General features: G+C 38.3%; 1 protein-coding gene across 1 annotated transcript in view; it reads right to left on the bottom strand.

The window, feature by feature from the left end:
- Positions 1–19,812, bottom strand: part of LOC121327026 (neuronal growth regulator 1-like) — a 338,159-nt gene that overhangs the window by 205,662 nt on the left and 112,685 nt on the right. The window contains exon 2 of the mRNA XM_041270785.1: positions 6,601–6,839. Coding sequence (XP_041126719.1) covers positions 6,601–6,839 — 239 coding nt within the window. The remainder of the gene's footprint in view (positions 1–6,600; positions 6,840–19,812) is intronic.

Consider the following 19,812-nt stretch of genomic DNA (forward strand, 5'->3'; position numbering starts at 1 on the left):
CAAACAAACAGCCAAAGCCCCACTGGAGTGGCTTAAAAACAAAAAGTTCAATATCCTAGAGTGGCCCAGTCAAAGCCCGGACCTCAATCCAATTGAGAATATGTGGAGATAGTTGAAATTGCTGTTCACCAAATGTCCCCATTCAACTTGATGGAGCTTGAGCAATTTTGCAATGAAGAATGGGCAAAAACTGCAGTGTCCAGATGTGCAAAGCTGGTAGAGACTTATCCAAATAGATTCATGGCTGTAATTGCTGCCAAAGGGGCCTCTACCAAATATTGACTCAAGGGGGTGAATACTTATGCAATCAATTATTTTCTGTTTTGTATTTGTAATTAATTTAGAACAATTTGTAGATTGTATTTTTCACTTTGATATTATGAACTTTTTGTGTTGATCAGTGGCAAAAACTCCTAATTAAATCCATTTTGATTCCATGTTGTAACATAATAAAATGTGGAAAAGTCCAAGGGGGGTGAATACTTTTGAGAGCCACTGTATACATAGTATGGGAATACTGTTTGTTCAAAAGGGTTTGCAATTAGAATATAGGTTTTTGATAACCTTCCTCTTCTATTGGCATGACATCAAGAACATCTCTGCCATACAAGAATTGATCCAGTTATTTGTTGCATGTGTGCAGTTTGGAATCTTTATTATATACTTGCTTTAAAGTAGAACTTGCTTTTAATTAAAAATGCTCCTCCTTCCATTCCTGGTGACATTTCGCTTCATTTTCAAATATTTTACTTGAATGAGTTTTAACAGCTATAAAAATGTTTGCTGCTGTTTACCTTGTTATTGTTTGGGGTAAATGGGGCCATAATTGACTTACTCACAGCTTCTTTGCTCCAGTGCCATGTATTGCACTACAGATTTTTTTTTTTTAGATTCCTCCAAAACAAACTTTATTCAGATAATATGGATTACAAAAGAGCAGTGCAAATGTAAATGAGAGCCATCAGCCTCCATATTGTTTACAAGTTTAAATGAAACCTTTGGTAAATATATCAAGAGAGCAACCTTGAGCCTTTAGATTTCTTATTCAGACACCAATGTTCCCCCAATACTTTTATTTGTTTGAATTAAAAACTGTTTTTCCAGACAAAAATGAATATCACAGCAATCAATTCATTGTTTCCAAAAATGTTTTTTTTTTTTTTTTTTTAAATACTGTACTTCAAATACACAAATTTCAGGTAGTTATTCGAAAAGAGAATGATAAATTTTAAGTAACGTACACACCGGATTAATTTCAGTAGTTATATTCAAACTGTCAGTGATTTAACAGAGATTTTTTTTTTTTACAATTTTCCAAGATTTTCAGTTAAAGTGGTTTGATTTAGCTGCTACATGACTAACACTTTAACCCAAATTGATATGAGAGTTACAATGTCAATATCAAGATTGTGTCTTAGCAACTGGGTTTCTCTAAAACCCATATCTGCAGTTGTCTAGTTATAATATTGCATGTTTTAAACTAATTGACACCGCAAGGCAAATACATGTGTTCAGTCATACATTGTACAGTCACTAATGATAAATTTCACCATTGTGTTAGTGGCTCAAGGCCTATAACATCTGTCCCATGAGCCCCTTGTTCCCATTGCAGTCTGAAATATATTTCAAACTAGAGGCAGTCATCCTGACAGGATTATAGCAACCCTAAGCGAGGGAACAAAATCTACAAAAAATGGCAGAGATGGTTTTTAATACATCATTAAATATGACATATTGCAGCAATTACACTGATGCAAGGGATATCATTTATTATTTTAAAATACACTTTAAATTTCATAATAAGGTTCATACATCTTACCTTTGAACCCAAAACATTTTTTCTAGTTGACAGTTTGTGTACTTCTATATCAAGCTATGCTAAAACTAGGTTATCTTCACACCTCTGTTATCCAGTAACCTGTCATATTTTTGCAATGCTGTTCATTGTCATACAGAAAGTGCTATCTCTGCTATTTATAGAAACATGCAGCTCTACATGTTATGTATTTAAAGTGTGAGAATTTCAATTTTCGGTCAGTAATGTGTGATATAGAATCAATGGGCACATTTAAAACTGTTAGACCACTCTGTGCTTTAATTAGGCATCTTAAACAACTTTTAAAGTCCCATGCAGTTTACCATTTGTGGCTATGTGTTTATCTTACTATTTTAGATGAATTCCATGTGTGAGCTATTAAAGTAATCAATTAAGTCAGATAATCACTAATGTGCATATTTTGACAATTTTCCAAGATTGTCAGTTACACAACTAATTAAAACAACAGAAGCAATAGTGTATTCTAATAAATGTGCACACTACTGTATATTCTTTTATATACAGTTGTAGTCAAAAGTTTACATAACCCAATGGAAATTTCTAATTTCTAGAAATTTCTCGAAAACAAATACCATATTACTTCAATTTGGCGCCGCTCTCTAATTAAAGATACCCTCGTATTGACGGCGCAGTCATTTATCAGCAACACTGACTATGTACATGTAACGCCCCCGAAGAGACGGGAGCCTCATTCTAGCACGTAAATTACAAACTAATATACACACACATAGTAATCACATTTTTTTTTTACGGTAGTACAGTTCTGAAAGAAAATGCAAGATAAACTATGTACAGAACAACAGTCCTTCTGAGTTATAGGTGGTTTTGTTATTTTATTTTTAGTTAAATTGCATTTCCTGTACTCAGTCCAGTACAAATAAAAACAATGTGTTTATTATCTGTGAGAAGATTTAGTTTGGTTTCTCTTGATAGAAATTACAAACAAGCAAATTACAGTGAGATAAAAAAAAAAAAAAAAAAAAAATGAGTAGGATATATTGTAGGTTTTATAGAAATCAAACTGATATTCTGAGGTAATCTGTGGTGCAGAAAAACATCTACGACACACTCTTGGATTTAACTGCCATATCAGCATTGTCCCGCCCCTTAACAACCAATACACACTCCTGATTCGCTGGTACAGTACTCTTCTGACCTTCCAACTCCTACCTAATAGGCTCTCTGTAACTGTCACCGTTAAATGTACTGTCGTCAAAGTAGCCACGTAGGCTGCTACATAGAGGTAGGCTACCATATTACAGAAAATTAGCAAATGCAATACTTCTAAAATGTCATAAATCATTGCAGCGTTTGAAAATTGTAGTATTATTAATAAAGGTCGCCCTTGTATAAAGGCCGCCGTCTTTTAAGCGTCACAGTCATTTTGATCCATTTAAAATAAACGCTGCAGTGCCAAATTGAAGTAATACGGTAATTTTAGGAAAATTCCTTTGTAGCAGAAGTTTTGCTTTTGTGGATGAGGAAAAAAGTTACAAGAAATAATTACAATTATTTCTACAATTACATTTGTTTACAATTACAATTCTACAATACAATTATCTATTTCAAAAATTTGTTTTTGCAAAAATGTAATTTAAAAGTAGTTATACCCTTTGATGCTATCATAGTATTGTCTACAAGTTGCTAGAAATTTCAATATGGTAATGCAGAACCTAGTTCTAGAAAAGTCTAGAAAATGCTGGATTGTAGGTGAACATTCTTAGAGAGTATAAAAGGGTTAGGCATAGGATGATTGCTGTCATTACCAATAAGTCAATATGGGAGAAAGTAAACAGCTATTTGAAGACCTTAGGCAGAACATTTTTTTATTGTCATAAAGCAGAAGGATACAAGAAGATTTCCAAGCATTTAAGTATCCCAATTTCAACTATTATCAAGAAGTACAAGTCTCATGGTACTGTCACAATGCTCCCTTGGTCTGGAAGACAGAAGGTTCTTTCACCAAGAAAAGGTAGAAGAATTGTGAGGAAGGTTAATAACAATCCGAGATTGACTGCCAATGATATTCAAAGTGAATTGACTGCAAGTGGGACTGGGGTTTCCATTTCAATCATAGGTTGAGTATTGCATGGTGAAGGCCTCAATGGTCGCAAGCCAAGGAAAGCCATTTTAAGGAAAACGTCACAAGGACAATCATTTAAAGTTTGCAAAACAGCATTTGAATGATGGATATGAAGGAAATCAAGCTATTTGGATATGCTGACAGTCATTATGGTTGGAGAAAGTCTGGTGAGACGTACAAAGAAAGGAATACCATAAGCATGGAGGTGGTAATATCCTTCTATGGGGCTGTTTTCCCTCTAATAGCGTTGGAAATGTTGTTCCAATACATGGTACAATGGATTCCATAGTATACCAAAAGATATTGGCAAATTATCTCAAACCCTCCGCTACAAAACTTGGTTTAAAGTGCAACTGGATGTTTCAACACAACAATGATCCAAAGCACACATCAAAATCTGCTTCAGAATGGTAAAGAATAAAATCATGGTTCTGGAATGGCCTAGTCAAAGTCCCGAACTAAATCCGATTGAAAATCTTTGGTATGAATTGAAGAAGGCTGTAAACAAGAGAAGTCAGTGGAATTTGAATGAACTGGAACTATTTTGCAGAATGGTCAAAAATCACTAAAGAATCATGCCGAAAGCTCATTGATAAATATCCTAATCATTTAAAAAACGTTATTATTGCTAAAGGTACCTCAATTAGATATTAATTTAATTTTCCTTGTCAGGGTATGAATACTTTTGAATTAGCATTTTTGGAGTTTTGCAAAAAAAAAAAAAAATGCTGAAAAAAAAAAATTGTAGACAATTACAGAGACTTTTTTCCTCATCTACAAAAGCAAAACTTTTGCTACAAAAGATTTTTCTAGAATTCTTTGTTTTTGAGAAATTTCTAGAAATTACACATTTCCATTGGGGTATGTAAACTTTTGACTACAACCGTATATGTAAGCAATAAGACCCTCCACATGCATTATGGACCGTTTAGGTGATGGAGCCCAAGATGAAGTCAAGAGCGCTATTACAACCAAAAGGTCCATAAAGCCTGGTAATGCCCGATGTGGAGGGTCATATGGCTTTTATACTTCAGTGTTACAGCACAATTACCATTTTTATTAATTTTAATTGTATATTTTTTTTACATATCCTTCCATGTTCTACAAAATATACTCCTCCATTATAACGTTCATATGAGCTTCTCTATAAAATTACTGTACAAAACAGTGATTTTAAAACAAATTGTTGCCATTATTTTACCAATTTTATTTTTCCCTAATGGTGTGCAAGTATACCAGATATTTGTATTGCTCACATTGGTTCAATCGGTGCCTTCCCCTTTCAACAGTTTACGGCCTCAGCACTCCAGTACAACAGTATAAGTGTCAGCTCCCCAGATGAGAGGAAATAATCTTCCAATCGGCTTTTAAAACACAGCAGTCGATCGGCATTGATTGGTACTATCCTTGTTTTAAAATCAACATGTCAAGGAATGGATTTATTGAATAGCTGCTGATAAATGCTTCTTAAAGACAACAATGAGTACAAGTGAGTTCATCCTAGTTCTGAGCATATATTGGTTCATAAAACCCCTTCAAATATTTTTAGTTTTAATAGCACCATTTTCCAACCTCAATTTTCCCTCAATAACCCACACAATTTTGCATCTAAATGCATTCTGTAAATCAAAGGGACTCAAACGTTGTTATCCAGTAGTATGTATTTAGTCATGTGTAAAAGAGAGTTCTAGGGAAATTGGGGGAGCTTGTATCTATACTATCCCTATGGAAGCTTCTTTTTTCTTGCATTTTTATATAAGGATCAGATTCTCCTCTAAATTCCCATTACAAAAAGCTTTACCCTTCCCTTTGCTGATGGATGAGAAATGATTTGTCCAAAAAATTAATTTACAGGACCTGTAAAATCATTCCATTTCCCTGCTACAATAACACAAGGGGATATATAAAAATGTCCCAACTGGTTAACACATACTGAACATTTTGTATAAAACTGCTGGATCATGCCAAAAAGCTGGGTTAGAGGATTACATATGCAGCTCTAAGACCAATAATTAGAAACAACTGCCATAACACTGGTGTTTTAATCGTTCTGGAAGGACATATTCCTCAATGATTAACACTTCTAATTCCTTCAGGGGAGTTAGAGGTGAAAATCTGTCCTCCAAAATGACTCATGCAGAGGCAGTTTCTGCAGTGTGTGTGATGCACTGCCATTACTGATTCCAATCCCTGTTGAGTGTGGCATATTTGCTATGTGGTTAAGATGCGCTCTTACAATATGAGTGGTCACTGGATCGTGAACAGCTTCTGCTTTGTAACACTGGTGCCGTGACTCAGATCTCATATACTGCCATGCTTATAAAGGGATGAGTGTAACAGGCAGTTTCATGTTTTGCACTCCTGTTACAGAGTCTGACCCCATTCGATGTGATAAGATGAGATTAAAAGCTCTGAACCATGAATGCAGACAAGCCTTATTCTTTTGCACTGTGTTTAAGACGCTCTCTTGCGGTGTGCACGGTCACTGGTTCACACCTAACCTTCACCCTGTTACAAAACCACCTGCTAAACATGCATACTTAAAACAAAAAAAAATTAAACTAAAACTGATTCAAACATCTTACATATCCTTTTAATAACTAAATAACACAGACAGTTCTCCAGCAGTTCTCCAGCAATGAGCTCTTACTATTTTCAGGTTAAATAAATAAATACATACCTTGTACTGTTAAATGCACCTGCATTGTTCGTGGATTGTGCTGGGTTTGTACTGAACATGTGTATTGGCCATCATCTGGAACATCCACGTTCTGTATCTGTAGGCTGTACTCTCGTTTACTGCCAATACTCGATACAATTGATACGCGAGGGTCCACTGACCACTTATCATCCCCGGCAAAAATGATACTGGACCGATTCAGCCAAGCACCCTTTGAGGCACCATCTGAAAGGTAGCACCTGTGAAAAGAAAGAATATCAATCAGACTTTGTGAAGATAGTACTACACTGAAGGCAACAATGAAGGCAATTAATAATCAAGAAGTGGCTCAACCTCTTAGCTTCTTACAAGTCAAGCAAATATAAATAAAAAAGTATAAATATTCTATGGTAATTCATACTAGTCAGTTCACTTTAAGATTTTGTTCTGTGCCTGTTATGTCATTTAAAAAGAAGAATGCTTCTGAGACTTGTTTTCAAATATATGCAGTACAATACATTGTATATAACAAAAGACAACAATAAAAGCCTATAAATGGCCAATGAACAAAACGGCACACCCTGTAACCACCTGTAGACCATTAAGGTACTAATACTTTATGAAATAGATGTTTTATGATTCAATAGCCTCAGGATAAGCGTGTCAGTAGTAAAATGCAAACTTTGCTTGCATACCTTCAAAAACAACACATAATATAATGTTAATGAATATTTCTTTTAATAGCTTCTCATGCCACAGAACCCATATGTAACAAGAAATGGCTGATGGCAAGTGTGAATAGAGTAAAAAAGTTTATATTGGCTCTCCTTTCATTGTTGAATAATTGAAAAGTTGTCACAACATCCAGGGCATGGATTCCGGCAACATGTACAAGGAGGGAATCATCTAGACGACATGTGCCAAAATGTGTGCCTGCTGAGCCAAAGAAACGTCAGTCACACAAACTGGAGATGACAACGGCTTTTCCATCATTGACTTAATTTGCCCCAAAGAGACATGTGGCTTTGGGCACAATGAGAGAGTAGAGTGGTCAAGGGTAAAACTAGATAATCACTCTAGCAGAGGAAACGCTCAGCACCACACACAGTACAGTATCACAAAACAGCTGCATGATGTGTCCAATCACTATTTCAGCTGGCTTCTCCTTCTCCTGGCTTCTCCTGGCTTCACCTGCAGGAGGAGAGCAGTAGGAAATGCCTCCGCCAGTGCCAGGAGCAGAGCAGAAGGATCTGCCACTGCCTCTACCTCCGCCACCTCCACCAGCAGAGGGTGAATGTCTGCTGGTTCCATCTCCACTGCCATGGGAGGACTGCTTGCAGCTCCCACTTCCACTAGCAGAGGGTGAATTCCTGCTGGTCCTGCATCCGCCGCCATGGGAGGACTGCTTGCAGCTCCCACCTCCATCAGCAGAGGGTGAATACCTGCTGGTTCTAGCTCTACCGCCCAAGGATGCCCGCCTCGCTCCGCCCAAGGATGCCTGCTCTGCATCACCTGGGATTGCCTGCTGCTCTGCATCATCTGGGGAGCTACCAGTTACAGGGTACGAGGGAGAAGTGGAGCTCCCGCTGCCACCTCTATGGCCAGGGGCTCCCCTCCTGAGTTCGCCTCCCGACGGTCCGCTGCTGCTGCCGTCGCCTCCCAAGGGTCTGCCTCTGCTGCCGTCGCCTCCCGAGGGTCCACTGCTGTTGTTGCCTCCTGAGGGTCCGCTGCTGTTGTTGCCTAGGATCACTGGCTCTGTTTCACCTGGGGTCGCTGCTGGCTCCGCTTTGCCTGGAGTTGCTGTCAGCCCTGCCTTTCCGCAGGAAATACTGTGTCTGGAGCCCAACAGGGGGAGCTGCCGGCTATGAAGATGGGGGGAGAGGACAGGGGACCACCTTCCCCCGCAGCACTTTCGCTGCAGGGAATTTGGTGGCCGGAGCTCCACAAGAGGGAGCTGCCAGCTACAGAGAAGGGGGGGAAGGTCAGGAGACCATCCCCACAGACAGCCAGGCGGTTGCCAGGATTGCCTTGGCCACTACCTTTGGCCCGTTGCTGCCCCTGTTCCTGGGCCAGGACTACGACCGGGACTTTGGGACTGAGGGGGGAGGTGGCCATTGAGGCCAGGTGTGCTGCACACAAGGAGGGGGGCATATGTGGCGGAGTGTCCCACCCCTTTGTTTTTATTAGTGTTTTATGTTGTATGTAGTGTGTTAATGTTGGTGTTTATGTATAAAATACACAGGATATAAATGTGGGTTATGAGCACGAGTGTTATAAAGTGTAATTTGTATTTAGTCACGAGGATGGCACAACTCACGCCACGTGCATGTTTAAGTGGGTATTGATATGTGAGCATGGGATTACACAGATTAGTTCACGTGCTGGGATTCAAGTGAATAATTAATTGGTAATTGAATCCCAGCACAATTGTATATATAGATGCACAAAGCACTCACTCTGGGTTGTGTGTTCGAGAAGTGGAGAATGGGTGAGAGAGAGGAGAGTTAATTTAAAATAATATAGCAATTGCTACAGCGTGCTGGAAGTGCCAGCAGGGTACTTGTTTGTTGGGTTCATCCACGTCCGTTTGTCTGTCTGTTTGTTTGGCCAACGTTCCCTTTACTTTCAGTGTTGTGTGTTTTGTTTAAATCTTTTGTTTGTTTTATCATTTAATAAAATACTGAGCACCGCGGCTCAGTTTCATCCGCCAGTCACTGTTTGGAGTCTGTGTTCTTCCGGGTCTGACGTAACCCCTACAGTCATCCTGATCACACACAGAAAGAAAATTACCAATATACATAGAGAACAATAGATGGCCTTCAGTGAGTTACAGAAAAATAATTCCACCTAGGGTCACTAAAGCCTATCTATTATTTTTTTAAATAATATATGGATATTAGTATCTGTAATAAAAAAAGACAATAAACGGGTGTTAAGGTTCAAATTGCAAGTTCATTTAATGAATAATAATAACATACATAAAGTCAATATTAAAGAATCTTAAATATTATTTTACTTTTGATAATTCAGAAATGGTGAATTAAATTGGGTAGAAAATGAACTGCAAAAAATAATGTATTTTTAAGGAAAATGTGTTTCAGTGGCGTCGAAGATTTGTGTCACTCGTTTGGTTGGTGCTCCCGTTGGTGAAGGATGATTGTAAATCTTCATAGAGACTGATTTGTTAAAAGTGCCTAAAAACACGATTGTGGGCATGGTTTAGTGATTGAAATTTTGAAAGTTATTGACAGGGATGGCTTTAATTTCCTGTTCCTCTCCAGTTTCTCTAAGATACGAATATAACAGATTTACATCCATTTTTTAAACGTGTTCTCATTTTGTTGATCGTTAATGAACATTTCTCTACTGTGGGTGTTGTTGAGTGATTGAGAATGAGACATTATGTGTTTGAATTGAAAGTGGTCTCAAGGAATCGAATGGGTCAAAGTTCAAGTATATTTCTTCTAGAGGAATTATGACATTTTCCGACACCTGGGGGAGGGGAGGGTTTAGGTTAGCAAAGGGTGTCCTCAGCTCATCGCGCACCAGTGACTCTTGTGGTCTGTCCAGGCACCTGCAGGCTTGCCTCTAAGCTGCCCAGGGCTGCATTGTCCTCTGACGCTGTAGCTCTGGGTGGCTGCATGGTAAGTCTGCAGTGTGTAAAAAAGCAGGCGGCTAACGGCACAAGCTTCAGAGGACAGCATATGTTCGTCTTCACCCCTCCCGAGTCAGTGCAGGGGCGGTAGCGGTGAGCTGAGCTAAAAAAAATAATTGAACACTACTAAATTGGGGAGAAAAATAAATAAATAAGTACATTTTAAAAACTAATTGGTGACTACTAAATAAAAAAAAAAAAAAACATTTAACTGAATTTAAATAAATAGGTACTGGCATGTCAACTAGGGACATTTCCCAATACCAAATTCTGGAGATTCAGTTCAGCTATACCAGGTATAAGAATTCTAAAGAGTTATAATAGGTTGTCTTTTTTATCATGAATTTCTGATATGAGCATACAGAGTAGAATTCAAGCAGTGCAGTAACAAGTGATTTAGTTTTAAATTAGTAATTACAAAACTATCTACTTATTTGCTTCAACATGAACAGATGGAATATGCTGAGAAAAGTAAATCCTTACTGATCAGTAGATGCAGATGTCAGTAGATACAGTAGATACAGTTTTTTAAGCAGAAAAATTCTCTGGGAATAAATTTACTCCACCTTTTTCTGACAAAACTGTGAATAACCGGTATATATCTAAGCAGTCTCAGTACGTGTTTGTTTCAATTACGGTCCTACAGCAGACTGGCTGACTGCCTCGTCACATCCAATCACAGTGTCCATAACTTACTCACTTCCTAAAGTGTTAGAATCACCATTGTACCTATAGCATCTCCTTTTCCTGCAGCACCAACTACAGTAGCACCAACTCTATCATTTGACTTCATTTTCCTGCCAATGCCCTCATTACTTTTCAGTCTAGTTTAATGATGAAAACAGGGGATTTCGATGCAGTAACTTAGAAGATCCTGTTGGTATTGTCCCCCTGGGATGATTTATTGACCCCCTTTTAAACATCTCTATATACATTACGAATACAGTGGAAAGAGCAAGACGACACCATTCATTAAATCATTAGATACCATTAAACCTGTTAGATTGATTAGTCAAAAACATTGTTTACTTGATACAGTTGTATCTTTGGAATCATTAAAATGTGGCTTGTGGTATATCCTCACATGCGCTCCCATTTCTAGCAAGAGGGGGTGATTTTGATATGTGCATATCACATAAGCGGCTAGATAACTTTGTGTTTGAGGACTGAGCTTATTCATTCAGCATCTTAGCATTCACACTTGATTAACCATGTGATACAGGCTCCAGTTTCTTTTTTGCATGATTGAGCTGGATTCTCAAAGTTATTTACTCCAAATTGTCATCAAAAGTCTGTTTATTAAGGGTGGTTTATACTTCTCTTTTAGACCAAAGCAGTGCGTCAGCTGTAGACATGTCTACGGGTGTGCCAGAAGAATTGAAGCACCCCCAAGTTCGCAGACTTTTTGACGCAGCAAAGTTATCGTAGCTGATGGTCATACTTTCAGGCAGTCTACTTTACTGCCGGTTTCAACGTCACTAGGGTTGCCACCAGGCTCCACAATCCCAGGACACTGAGACAGAATGGGATTTTAAAATTGCCCCTAATCTGAATGAAGTGAATGTGGCTCCTATATATTTGCTAAAATGAATACTGTTGCTGAATTACTATGAGCAGTAAAGAAGTAAAACTGATCAGCTGTTCTCCATACTTCCTATGGGTGGTTTAATATTAATGAAACAGAAAATAAATAGCAACGTTAACTTATTAGTGACTAATATATATATATATATATATATTATATATATTTATTATCTTATTTATATTATATATATAATCATATATATATATATATATATATATATATAGTACCAGTCAAAAGTTTGAGTACACCTGCTTGAAACCAGGTTTTTCATGAGTATCTATGCTTTTAACTGTATAAACTTGTCTATAAACACTTAATAATTCATTATATGAAACATGTACTTATATAAGCTGATAATTATAAGTGAATTGCATTCAAAAATTTAATTTTTAAATGAAAATGTAAATCTTGTCAATTTCAATGAAATGGTCACCCAAAGCAAGGGGATTTCAGTCTGAAGCCCAAGTCAGTTAAAAGTCTGAAATGTGTATAACAGGGTGTTAGAACACTGGCCTAAGTATAAAAGTGTCTTTGTTAGATGTTCTCTGAGTTAACTAGCATGTTAACTAATTAACCTTTTGTCACCAATTATTGTTAGCAGAGGTAGCATAGGCACAAGTTTGTCATTCCTGAATGTAAGGTTAGCAGAAAATGGTAAAATACTGGCACTCATGAGGACCGAACAAGGTCAGGCAGGCCAAAGGTGACCCCAGAATCAGAGAACAAGTTAATTTGAGTCACAATGTCTGCGAAACCGTTGATTAACTGCCAGTGAAATACAAGCTCAGCTAAATGCTACTAGAAGTACAGATGTTTCAACATCAACTGTTCAGAGGAGATTGCGTGAAGCTGGCCTAACTAGAAGAAATGCTGCAAAGAAACCATTGTTAAGAGTGCAGAATAAGAGAAACAGACTTGCCTGGGCCAAAAAACTGGACGTTTGAGAAGTGGAAGTCTGTCTTATGGACCAATGAGTCAAAATTTGAAATATCTGGGTCCAACTGCAGACTATTTCTAAGACGCAGAGAGGGTGAATGCATGAGTTCTGCATGTGTGGTTCCCACTGTCAAGCATGGAGGAGGCAGTGTCATGGTCTGGGGTTGCTTTGCTAGTGACAGAGTTGATGATCTTTACCAAGTCCATGGCAAGCTCAACCAGCACGGCTATCATAGCATACTTCAGAGGCATGCCATTCCATCAGGATTATGACTAGTTGGGCAGTCCTTCATTCTTCAGCAAGATAATGACCCGAAACACACCTCAAAGATGTGCAAGAACATCTGGCGAAGAAGGAAGGTGAAGGACAACTCAATCTAATGACCTGGCCTGCCCAGTCTCCAGACCTCAATCCCATAGAACTTGTATCATCCGGTCCTGTGCATTTTGCTGTTGCAGACACACAACAAAAGGCTGTACCACTTTTTTTAAAAGATGCTGCTCGGGGCAGTGAGGATGATGTCATTCCGACCATCAGAAACCACTGACTGAGACCAAAAATTGGGTCGCAGTCAGAAGTATAAACCAACCCTTACTGGTTTGGTAACATGTGGCCCATTGTGTTTCAAAAGTATCAACATTATGGAGATATAAATATTAGTACTGTACAATGCTATATTAATCAGATGGATTTTTCCAACAAGAGTGATTTATAGACCTACTTGGTAACATTCCTACTGTGGGTAGAGTACCGAATACAATGAAAGGTTTGTGGAAAATCATGTTTATACATTTTAGGATGGTATTAAGATCTGCCACTGTTTGGGTTTGACATGGAGCGTGAGGATCTGAGCTGCAAATCTCCCTCCCGACCCAAGAGGGCACTAAGCAGAGGTACTTGCATGCCTGTTCAGAGATGGGCCGGCTTGGAGAGAGGGGCGGAAAAGGAAGTGGGCCATCTTGGTGCAGGACAGAATGACCATATTAGGGGACAAAATCACTGTGATCAACTGTGTTGCATTAGACAACTGGCAGGTGTGCTGAGTCGCGCTGATCATGGGGTGGAGTCCCCTGGTATATAAGGGCTGTCATTTTGTAAGTGTGAGGCTTGTTGAGGTAATACTGGAGCTAGGTTCCTGAGCTGTGTGTTGTTTATTTGGTTATTTTTGTGCTACGTGTTTGTGTTTATTGTCAGAGTGATCCCTGACGCCAAGGAGCTGCCGCACCACTGCCAGCACTTTTCACCTTGGACACCACACACCCCGGACAACAGAACTGGACACTTAAGCACCTGAGCACCTGTACTTTTCACCACCCCAGAAGTGCACCCAAGGAGCTGAGAGGGACTCGCTCTGTTGGAACTTATGATTTATATTTTTGTTGCATTGAACTGTGTTTCTTTTGTTAATAAAGTTCACCCTACCATTGTGGTAGGGTATTTGCAAATTCAGAAGTGACTCTGTGACGTCTGCTCCACATCCACACCCACTGCACCATCACATTGGGTCATTAAAGTAGACCCTGATGTCAGCTTGATAAAGAAAAGCAAGAGTGAATATCCAAGTGATTTCATGCCAGCTATGTATAATCACAGCCACTAGGGTAATCATCAACACACTAGGCTACTCTAATATTAAAGTAATTCTGTTATGCGATGGATGGATATATTGAACTTGCAGAGGTAACTCTGGGAACTGAATTAAAGATGTAATTGTTTTTAGTTCTGGATGTTACCATGAAAGATTATTTTATGTTTTATGTATTTGATTTTTGAAGAGGATATTCTTATTTTGCACCTTTGTTTATAATTAGATTTTGTAGTTTTGCTACCCCACTGTTCACAAGCTTCAACGATTTTCTAAACATCCATAATTATGCAGAAAAAAATCAGCAGGAAGATGATGAGAACCTTCTATGAATTGAGGATGATTAAATATCACAGTTAATTACAGTATGGCAATCATTAGGCAAAGTAGGCACTAATTCTTTTATCCAAACTCGTTTAGGCATTTCACAAGGAAGCCATAATTATTTCTGCAGCATGGTTTTGACCCAGTTTTCTTGAAGCTTTATCTTAATTCTATTTAATGGACCAAACACAGAAAAACTGTAATGATGATGCAGGCAACGGGACTGCGTGCCTATGACTGGAGCGACTCCTCGCGCGTGGGACTCCTCAACTAATGGCACGAAATGAAATGCACGAAATGGGGGGGGGGGGGGGGGGGGGGGGGGGGGGGGGGGGGGGGGGGGGTTTAGGATTGGCAGAGGGAGGGGCTGGTTGGAGTTTTGGAGCTGTGGGAGGGAGTCTGTTTTTGTGGTTACCGAGTCAGACAAGCAGAGACTGTTCACATTGTGAGTGTTACATGACTGTTTGTTAAACACTTTATTTATCCTGTATTCATTATTGCATTTGTTTAGTTGAACTGCTTGTTCCTGTATAATAAACTGTGCCTTTGAGACCAGAATACCTGCCTGGATAGCTCTCTTTACTTTCATGTTACAATACCATAGGATGAGCTAGAGCACCTTAAATTTTTGGTTCTGCAAACAGGGTTTGTTGCAGTATTTGTTTTTTCACTATAAGTTAATGTTAACACTAGGCTATGAAAATATATAAATGTATTTTGAAAGCATTTCTCTTGAGGCAAAGATTAATATAACAAGTAATGACTTGAAGTGACAGTGCTGGAAATGAGCACTGTATTTTTTCTTTACCATACCAAAACAGTAGATCTGTTCAATGTCTTTCTTCTATTCATGTAGACAGATAAACGTTTGAATTGAAAAGCTACTTTCAAAAAGCCAAGTTGATTTTCAAGACATTCCTTAGAAAACTGGAAAACTGTGACTTCATGAACCACGTTTTCATACTTTATATTTATACTAAAGTAATACAAAAATGACTACAAAAGATTTAGAAGTGAGTAGTTTTTCAAGATTTACAATTATACATTTTTGTATTACTTTAGTATAAATACATGTTAATTTGGATTCATATGTTGTTTTTTTCTGACTTTATGTGAACGAAAAGAAACACATTTGCCCGTTTTCCCATTGGAAATAGTGATATTTTGAAATATCACTGTCCTGGTCACAAAAGCAAAGTTTGTTGGGAATAATAGCCATTTTCTATACTTTTGAGGCATAAGCAATTAGGAAATAACACTTACTACCCAGGAACAAAAAAAAAAATAATTGTTACACGGTGTAATCAATCATTCAGTTGGAGTCTCGGTACAACTGCACGTGAATTAATAAAGTGCAATTCCCCGTGCTCATATATTATTACTTTTTACTTGCACGTGAAGTGCTGTGCAATCCTTGTGCCTAAATACAAATATAAATTTTAAACACTTGTGTTACACAGACCCGTTTATATCCCGTGTACCAATGACTATACACCAACATTAACACACAACACAAAATACACACAGGGGCGGGCACTTTGCCACAATCCTGTAATTAATGCTCCTGGAGGCACTATGGGTCTCATTCACTAAACAGCGGTAACGTGTTTTGCATGCAGTAAACCCCTCTACTGAGTACTCTGTACAGCTGTTGTATTCACTAACCAGTGGGAGGCAACCTAATGCATAGAAAAAAGCTTGTGGAAAAAGTACTCGTTTGAGTCATTTAAATATAATGAATAATTTAATGTGTGGAAATGTATGCAAATTACATCACAAAATACCGCAAGGGAGGTATTTGATTTGCAAACCATATTCACTTAAGGGCGCTAACTTTACTAGGTGCCTCTTTTTGAAACTAGGCAGTGTTAAAGAACCAGAAGAGTGACACGGGAGACCGAGAAGAAAAGTCAGGCACAGAGGATTTCTGAAGTTACTTGGGCTGTGTGAGGAGGAGGTAATAACCAGATACATATTGAACACAGATCATACTAGTCTTATATGTACGGTCGGCAGTGGAATAGCCTTGGTTCCAGTCCAGGCTATTCCACTGCCGACCGTGGACGGGAGTTCCCAGGGGGTGGCGCACAACTGGCCAAGTGCTGCCCGGGTTGGGAGGGCATAGGTCCGCAAGGGTCTCCTCGGCTCACTGCAACGAGCGCCCCCTGTATACAGTCCAGGCACCTGCAGGCCTGCTTGTAAGTTAATAGCTGCGTGGTCCTCCAACACTGTAGCTCTGAGGTAGTACAGTGAAAAGAAGCGAACAGCTGACGGCACATGTTTCAGAGGACACGTGTGTCCGTCTTTGTCTCACCCAAGTCAGCATTGGGTTGGCAGCGGTGAGCCAGGTTGAAATAAAAAAAGAATTGGGCTTTTCAAATTGGGGAGAAAATGAAAAAAGAATTGGCAACTAAAAAAAAAAACAAACAAACAAAAAAAAAAAATTAGTGATTAGGGTATTGCATGCTCCTTTTAAGCATGGATGTTCCTAAAGCACTTGGCGCTGAATGAAAAAGTGCAGCTGCAGCACAATTTAAAGATTGACTTTTAACAGTTTTTAATGTTATATTAATTAATAGACAATACACATAATTTTGACAATAGGCTCACTCTGCAATTTAAGTGTTATGAGATAAGAAGTGGTAGAACAAAGACTGAATGAAGATTGTGCTCCTTAACCAATAATTTCAGACAAAGATAGGCAATAGTGCTGCATTTCAATGTATGGTGTTCTGAATTCATTTATTTGCATTTAGGTACTACATTTGTTCAAACATTTTCATGTTTTGTTTTTTGTAAAACTGAGTGTATTATTGTGATAAAGCACAATTGTTTTGCTGATCATTTCTCATAAAACAGCCAACTTGTCTCAGGCTCATTTGTCTTAACCTTCAGGGAAATGACAATCTGACAAACTAAATGGAGTTGTATTGTATCCATAATAAAATAAGAGTTATCTCCCAGATAGTGTATATAGCAGACATATTTCTATGATATGCACACACTTGAGAAAATGGAAGTCTGGTTAGTTTGTTAAGCAAAGGGCGTCCTTGCTGTTTATTCTGTAATATATGTAATCTGTATCCCTTTTTTGTAAATCAGTTTAATACACAGTTTGACTGATTGAGGGATGACAGTAGGTTCTTATGTATCCAAAACTGCACAAATCTTGAAAAGCAGTAAAGTCAAGTAGATATATGTGTTGAATGAAAACACTGATGTACAAAACATGGAAACAAAGAACTTGATTAAGCTTGTTACAGGGTTCTAGTATATAGTATTATTAATAACTGGTATAAACAATAACTCAACAGTATGAATAAACACAAGAGATATTATACACTTGTGAAACCAGCATGAAAACAGTAAGACTAGGATAACTACATGCAGTATACCGAATGACACTGTTTAATGGAAGGGGCCTTAAAAATATATCAATTAAAAAAGTAAAACATTATCTAGCAATTGGGTATTGAAAGCAGAAAAAGACAGGGCTAATGTTAATACATCTACACTCATTAATTCGTCCACACTGCAGAATGATGCTGATCATCTGACACTTTGGGAGCATACCGGAGCTAAGCAAAAAAAATGCTTAGATTTTTTTTTTTCATGGGCGGCCATAATATTGAGGAGGGCTACAGTATTATAAAAGGTTATATTTCAAATAGAGAGGAAATGTAAATAATGAATTCATAATGTTGACAACTGCATCATAAAATGCAAGCAAGGCAATCTCCATATTTACATTTCACAAGTCTCTCACATTATTCATTTGGAAGGAAGTGTCTGAAGTTCATGCATTGTGAAGGCTGTAATTTTTAAGCAAATACGTTCATAGTATTTAATGGAAACTACAAGTATTGAGATGAGTGAGGTGCTCAATTTTAGCTTAAAGTTTATGTATTTTCAATGTAATAGTAGCAAACTAAACAGAGGTGTTTATATGTGTGGAGCCTCATTTATAATAATTGCCTTAGAACAGTATTTGCAGTATTTTCCTCAACAGTAACTCGATAGTGTTAGTTTACTGAAGTTCAATACTTTTTGTTTGTTTGTTTTTAATAATTAAAAACTGAGCACCAAATAATTTCAAATAATATGGTTATAAATGAAAGACAAGAGAACATTTCCAAAATAACCAAAAATGCGTTATGCACAAGGAATTTGTATCCATGCATTAAATATTATACAGATTGTAATATTATCTGCCTCTGTATTATAAAGAAAATGGTAAAGTAACACATTTTTTTAAAAAGGTTTGAAATACCAAGGGACAGGTTATTATCTGGAGTCCAGCTGATTAATTGTTCAGGTAGTTGTAACACTTGAAATGGTAATACATGTTAATGAGGGTAGAGGTTTAAAAATTACCTAACAAAGCAGCAATCAGAGGAGACAATGACAGCACTTGGTATAACTATTACACTGCATCCCATTCATTCTTTTTTAGAAATTATCATTCTTTCACATCACGTATCTCCACCAAAGATTAATTTAAAACAATATTTAAAATGGAAAACTAGGGCCCTACGAGCCACTTCCTATCTGCGGCACTAGGCTACATGATGTAATCGTGTTTTGACACTAGTCGGCCAACATTGCAGATAGCTGTCAGCACCCCATGGACAACGTCTCCGGCCAAATTCATTATCATCATTCATTCGTCTGTTCAATTGCAATTTAAGTCATCCACACTGCGGATTCTCCATACTGACATATTAGTTAATGCAGGAAATTAGACTGATGTTTTAAAACCTGTGAACTCAGATGTCACTGTGGCATTTCCTGACACATAAACATTAGGCGTATGGCCCGCAACAAGGGTAGATTACTCAGGTTGACTGAGGTTGGGGCCATGAATGCAAGGCTCAAGTTCATACCATGTACAGTATGTGCAATATGAATGTTACCAAAGAAGATGGATCTTCCTTATGCCCCTCAAAGCAATCATGAACAACTGATCAGCAACAAAGTTTAGTAATACACATTTTTCAGCCTCCTTGCTCAGCGTGGGTGCAGGGGGGGTATGGGGGTCCTTGCCCAGCGTGGGTGCAGGGAAGTATGGAAGTCCCTCCCCAGTGCGGGTGCAGGGGGGTATTGAGGTCCTCCCCCAGCGCGGGTGCAGGTGGCAATGCCCCCCACTA

This window comes from Polyodon spathula, chromosome 14 (assembly GCF_017654505.1).
Source record: "Polyodon spathula isolate WHYD16114869_AA chromosome 14, ASM1765450v1, whole genome shotgun sequence".
Taxonomy (NCBI): Eukaryota; Metazoa; Chordata; class Actinopteri; order Acipenseriformes; family Polyodontidae; genus Polyodon; species Polyodon spathula.